This window comes from Moschus berezovskii, chromosome 8 (assembly GCF_049115385.1).
Source record: "Moschus berezovskii isolate FMDL1 chromosome 8, NW_MosBer_1.0, whole genome shotgun sequence".
In the NCBI taxonomy this organism is placed as follows: Eukaryota; Metazoa; Chordata; class Mammalia; order Artiodactyla; family Moschidae; genus Moschus; species Moschus berezovskii.
The window spans coordinates 72,146,902-72,153,802 of NC_142467.1; the positions used below are offsets into that span (position 1 = coordinate 72,146,902).

Consider the following 6,901-nt stretch of genomic DNA (forward strand, 5'->3'; position numbering starts at 1 on the left):
AGACATGGATTAGGAGTTTGGAATTAGCAGATGCAAGCTATTATATAGCGTGGATTAACAACAAGATCCTACTGTATGGCACAGGGAACTATATTCAATATGCTGTAATAAACCATAATGAAAAAGAACATATATATATATATATATATATATATATATATATATATATATATGTACACATGTATAATTGAATCACTTGGCTGTACAGCAGAAATTGACACAACTTTGTAAATCAATTATACTTCACTAAATTAAAAAAAAAAAACAGTTAAGGAGTGCAGCTCGAGGCATTCTCTGACTGTAGAAGTAAATCCAGTTTTAAATACCCAGAGCCTACTTATACACAATACTTGAGCTTACAAAGTTCTTCACTTCATTTCAATGTATTCTCCAAAAAAAAAAAATTAATCCAAAAAGATTGAGAAGTGGGAAGCTGGTGTTTTACCAGAGATAGAAAGTATTACTTTCGAGTTTAAAAGATACCACCTGAAAACTTCAGGGTCAAGAGCCTCATTATTAATGAGAAAACCAAGATAGAAAATGTATGTAACAAAGCAAGGAGTGGCAGAGTTAGGCACAAAATACCCTAACTCTTCAGTGCTGGTTGACAATCCTGCAATGGTCCAGCCCTTTTCTCATGGCTCCCATCACCTCCCGATTTCTTAAGCTATAAATGAGGGGGTTCAGCATAGGAGTAAGGACTGTGTAGAAGACAGAGACCACCTTGTCATGGCTTGGGGCCCGGTAGCGCTTAGGTCTCAGGTAGATGAACATGGCTGCCCCATAGAAGAGGAACACAGCTGTCAGGTGGGAGGAACAGGTGGCGAGAGCCTTTCTGACAGCCTGAGAAGAATGCATGTGGAGCACAGTTCTCAGGATACGAGTATAGGAGGCCACAATGATGGAGAAAGGAAGAAACAGCATGAATACACAGCAAGCAAATATCACATTCTCAAAAATGGATGTGTCTATACAGGCCAGCTTTAACAAGGATAACATCTCACAAAAGAAGTGGTCCACCTCCCTCAAGCCACAGTATGGAAATGTCATTACTACCACCATCTGGATCAAACCATCTATTATCCCAAAGGCCCAGGAGCTCCCAACAATTTGGAGACAGACCCTGTGACTCATAAGGATGGGATAGTGAAGTGGGTGGCTAATGGCCACATACCGGTCATAAGCCATGAGTCCTAGCAAGAGCCCTTCAGAGCCCACAAGACAGACAAAAAGGCCAATTTGTATGCCACAACCCACAAAGGAGATGTACTTCCTGCCAGACAGGAAGTTGGTTGCCATCTTGGGCACATTGGTGCAAACCAACATGAGATCCATGAGGGAGAGCTGACTAAGGAAGAAGTACATGGGTGTATGAAGTTGAGGATCCATGAAGATGAGGAAGATGAGGAGGACATTCCCACAGAGGGCCACTATGAAGACCATCATGACTGCTGAGAAAAGACAAAGGTCAGTGGAACCGTGGGAAAAGATGCCCAAGAGGACAAAGTCATCTGTGGATGATTGATTCAACCATATCTCCATGGCTCAGCTGATGTTCCTGGTCACCTGAGAACACAGACAAAAATTATTGAATTGACTGACATATCTTTATTGGCAGAAAAGTCATAAGACCAATGGGGAAAAGAAATGATTGGTGCCCAAACCTCAAAAGAACAATGAGGTCTTAGATATAGAGAATAAACTAGTGGTTACCGGTGGGGAGAGAGAAGGGAAGAGGGGCAGTATAGGGGTAGGAAAGTGAAAAGTACAAACTATAGGTATAAAATAAACTACAAGGATAGATTGTGCAACATGGAAATATAGCCAATATTTTATAATAACTACCAATGGATATAATCTTTAAAAATTGTGAATCACTATACTGTACACCTGTAATTTACATAATATTGTACAGCAACTATACTTCAATAATAATAATAAAAAAAGTGTGGTCTTCAGTTGCAATGAGATTTTTAAAATAACCCCAGAATCAGGGCCTTGATAAAAGTTGGCTGATAAAAATTCAAAGTAATACCCTCAGTTATCCTCAGTAGAAATCCAAGAGCTTTCTTGTAAAATCTTTATAATTAATGTCTTCAGCATGGATCGAACCATTTATTCACAGTCTGATAAAATTCCTAATAATTTATTTGGAGCACATCAAATAAAATTGGATTTCTCTTGATTTTGGACAGGATTTTTTTTTCTAAATATGTTATATGGAAGGGAACTAGAGACATGTCCTGATTTTACACTGACAAATTTCAAATCAAGAAATAAAAATTGTGCATATTTAAGAACACAACACTGCCTTGATGATAATGACAATATCTGAACCCAAGGGAAATAAAATAACTGATTATAAGCAACTGAATGAAAAGTATTATAATATTCTGACCACAACTTTGTTGTCCTCATTTCTCACCAGGATAACCTTGTCTTCATTTTCAAAGTCATTTCCAGCTTTTAGATTTCACCCTCTTCTCTCTCATCAGTCACCTTCTTTTTAAAAAATTTATTTATTTTTAATTGGAGGATAACATCAGCATGAACCAGCTATATGTATATATATGTTTTCCTCCCTCTTGAACCTCCTTCCCACCTCCCACCCATCCCACCCCTCTAGGCTATTAGTCACTTTCAAATACCACCTGTTGCTTTGTCCATCCAGGGCTGTACATCCAAGGCAGGCATTTTCATGGCTATACCAGTAGCAAAGCAGTACAGAATTTTCTCTTTATGTACACCTGGGGCGGATTCATGTCAATGTATGGCAAAAGCAATACAATATTGTAAACTAATTAGCCTCCAATTAAAATAAAAAAGAAAAATAATAATCAGTATCCAAGTACTACAGTCGACACTGAATTAAATAAGAAAAAAAAAAGAGATAAATTTGTATTAACTGTCTAGTGCCATGTAGCAAATAACTCTAAATTTACAACTTGAAATAATATAGGAAACAATTATTATTTCACAGTTTCCGTGGGCCAGAAGTGAGGGTGCAACTTAGTTGTCTCTGACATAAAAAGTTTCACATGAGGTTACCCTGAAACGGTTAGCCAGGCTGTAGTCTTCTCAAGACATGTGTGGAGGAGGTTCTACTCCAAGGTCTCTCACGTGGCTGTGTCAGGCCTTGCTCCCTTTTCACAGGGCTGCTTCACAGCATGGCAGTTGACTTCTTCCAGGGTGAGTGGTGCAAGAGAGGGTGAGAGCACAAGCACCCTAGATAGAAGCCATAGTTTTATAACCAAGTATTGGAAATGACATCCCATGAGCTCTGCTGAATTCTGTTCATTATTAGTGAGTCATTAAATCCAGCCCCCAGTTACTGGGAGAAAGACACACAGGGTATGAATATCATTGAGACCATCTTAGAGGTTGTGTAACATAACCATTCACATTCCACCTCAAATTTTAACCGTTGATATAAATAGACTGGATTCATTAATTTTAACAATTGATCTCATCATTAAGAAATATGGTGATTTGTAATTTGCCTAGAGAACAAAGAATCAAGGATGTTAAGTTTGTTTGTCTATCTCTCATTGGATGAGAAGAGGTCTCTCTGCCTGGTTCTAGTGTCAGGCAGTACACAATCCATAAAAATAAATTCATCTGTTGCACCCCACAGTGCTCACATTCATGTTTCATTTGCTCTCACAGCGATCCTGCAATGAAGGTAGAGTGGTATGTTTTTAATGATAGACCCTCATTTATAGATGAGAAAATTGAGATTCTGGAGTTGGCTAGATTGCCTGAAGTTGCAAGGTTAGAAAATGTGGAACCAAGACTTAAGAATGGGCCTTTATAATATAAGTTCTGGAAAGTTTATATCACCTCACACTGTTCTTGTGCAAAAATATTCTTAGAAGGGCAAGTTACCTTGTCTTGGGGAAATTCTTAGTTATGAGCTTCCAATTCCTTTTTTCTCTAATTCTTGGCTCATTCTATAGCCTTCTGATCCATAATATGGACATTTAATATTTGAAGATTTTTTGCTCAAAAGTAGTACTGGTTTCCTGTCAAATATAGCTCTCATCATCATTAAACTAATAAGGCAGGGAGGCTGTTAGACTGAGTGGCCTTAGTAGTCTATGAAGCAAACAAAAATCTAAGCTTCTAAATATTTTGAGGTTAAGAAATCAAAACCTAAGGACAACCAAACACAAACAGTAACTAGGCTTTTCCAATAAGCCAAATGTTTAAGTACAGCCAATTATATTTCTTTGCTTTTCTTCTGCTTTTACACTATAAAAGTCTTCCTGCTGGTTCCTGTCTACAGAGCATGCCTAACCACTTCTGCTTTGGCACTGCCTGATTTGAATTGAATTTTGCTCAAATAAATTGTCTGACTCACAGTCTGTAGCCTTCCAGCCCTTTCTATCCATGGAATTCTTCAGGCAAGAATACTGGAGTGGGTAGACATTCCCTTCTCCAGAGGATCTTCCTGACCCAGGGATCAAACCTGCATCTCCCGCATTGCAGGCAGATTCTTTATGATCTGAGCCACCAGAGAAACTTTTAGCAAAACAGGTGAATATATGATAACATAGTTAAGTTCCTGTCTTATGAGTTGGTTAGTATAAATATAAATAGAATTCCCTATGGTGATTGTTGTTTAGTAGCTAAGTCATGTCCTACTCTTGCGACTCTGTGGACTCTAGCCCACAAGGCTCCTTTGTCCATGGGATTTCCCAGGCAAGAATACTGGAGTGGGTAGCCATTTCCTTCTCCAGGGGATCCTCCCAACCCAGGGATGGAACCCAAGTCTCCAGCATTAGCGGATTAATTCTTTTCCACTGAACCACCTTGGAAGCCCAGAATTCCCTATACCTAGTTGAAAATTAAATTACAGTTCTCAGCCTGTGAAACTCAGGTAAAGACCTGGGCAGAGGGCAACGATGATCATAAGGCTGAGGGAGAGAAACCAGAGAATTCATCTGCCTGCCTGTCTTTCCAAATGACAACAAAATCTTCACTGGCTCTCAGACACCCTTCCCAAGACCCAGACCTAGCCTTCGAGCCAAACTCTCAATTCCCTACAGAACTTATGCAATTACAGTTCTTGCTGACAAACAAGAAACAGAAAACAACTTAGCATTAATTCTTATGTACATACCCCAGAAAGGTAATATCTTATCTTTTTTTCATATTTATTTAAAATGACACCTACCATCCCAATTACTCAAGTGCAAAATAACCCATGCTGGATGCCCAATGGGCTTCAGATTGAATCACTCTCCAGGTGCTGTTGATTTCCGTTTAATGGAGATACTTGCTTTTTGGGCTCCCAGGTGGTGCTAGTAGTAAAGTACCCACCTGTCAATGCAGGACAGAAGAGATGCGGGTTCAATCCCTGGGTCAGGAAGATCCCTTGGAGGAGGAAATGACTACCCATTCCAGTATTCTTGCCTGAATAATCCCATGGACAGAGGAGCCACGGGCTACAGTCCATGGGGTCGCAAATAGTTGAACATGACTGAAGCAACTTAGCATGCACGCTTGCTTTTTATAGCTGCCCTCTACTTTCCCCCCTTGTGTTACCACTGTATTCAGAGCATGCAATGAATGATCTGAATGTACCAGGTGTTCGCTACTAGATACCTTTCTCTGAGGAAGAGTGAAAGATAACATAATTAGTATTTTCAGATATTTACAAATGACAAGTATGCTCTCTTCAAATTCACAATAGTCACCTTTAGGAGACATTTATGAAGGGTATATCCATTTACCTTCAGTTCAGTTCAGTTCAGTCGCTCAGTCGTGTCCAACTCTTTGCAACCCCATGAATCACAGCACGCCAGGCCTCCCTGTCCATCACCAACTCCTGGAGTTCACTCAAACTCATGTCTGTCGAGTCGGTGATGCCATCCAGCCATCTCATTCTCTGTCATCCCCTTCTCCTCCTGCCTCCAATCCCTCCCAGCATCAGACTCTTTTCCAGTGAGTCAACTCGTCACATGAGGTGGCCAAAGTATTGGAGTTTCAGCTTTAGCATCAGTCCTTCCAATGAACACCCAGGATTGATCTCCTCTAGAATGGACTGGTTGGATCTCCTTGAAATCCAAGGGACTCTCAAGAGTCTTCTCTGGTACCACAGTTCAAAAGCATCAATTCTTCGGCGATCAGCTTTCTTCACAGTCCAACTCTCACATCCATACATGACCACGGGAAAAACCATAACCTTGACTAGACGGACCTTGGTTGGCAAAGTAATGTCTCTGCTTCTTAATATGCTATCTAGGTTGGTCATAACTTTCCTTCCAAGGAGTAATTGATTATATTCTTTGCAGCCAAAGATGGAGAAGCTCTATACAGTCAGCAAAAACAAGACCAGGAGCTGACTGTGGCTCAGATCATGAACTCCTTATTGCCAAATTCAGACTTAAATTGAAGAAAGTAGGGAAAACCACTAGACCTTTCAGATATGACCTAAATCAAATCCCTTATGATTATATAGTGGAAGTGAGAAATAGATTTAAGGGATTAGATCTGATAGATAGAGTGCCTGATGAACTCTGGACAGAGGTTCGTGACATTGTACAGGAGACAGGGACCAAGACCATCCCCATCTACCTTACCTCAGTGTAAAGACAAACCAAGAAGACTCCATGGGATGTGCTCTTTGTGCAAAGACCCAGGATGATTTCCTAAACTAAGATGGACCTGCTCAGATCCATGACCAGGGAGGCAGGTTGCTAAACTGTGTCCATAGAGGAGGGAGCATATGTGACTCATGCCCAGGAAGACATGCCCAGGTGTCCTTGCTAACAATAACATCCAGGAACTTAACTATAAGTTATGGTATATTCACTTATTTTTCTAAAAGATAAACTGTGGCATACTAAATTTTTTAAGAGTTTATTGGAGCAAAAAATCAATTCCAATCAGGCAGTGC

The 6,901-nt window shown here is 40.0% G+C and overlaps 1 protein-coding gene across 1 annotated transcript; it reads right to left on the reverse strand.

Annotated features, from left to right (window-relative positions):
* Window positions 1–594: 594 nt before the first annotated feature.
* Window positions 595–1,542, reverse strand: LOC129558253 (olfactory receptor 2V2). Its single transcript, XM_055429223.1, has one exon. It carries the CDS (start codon window positions 1,540–1,542, stop codon window positions 595–597), a length of 948 nt encoding a protein of 315 aa, XP_055285198.1.
* Window positions 1,543–6,901: the final 5,359 nt, after the last annotated feature.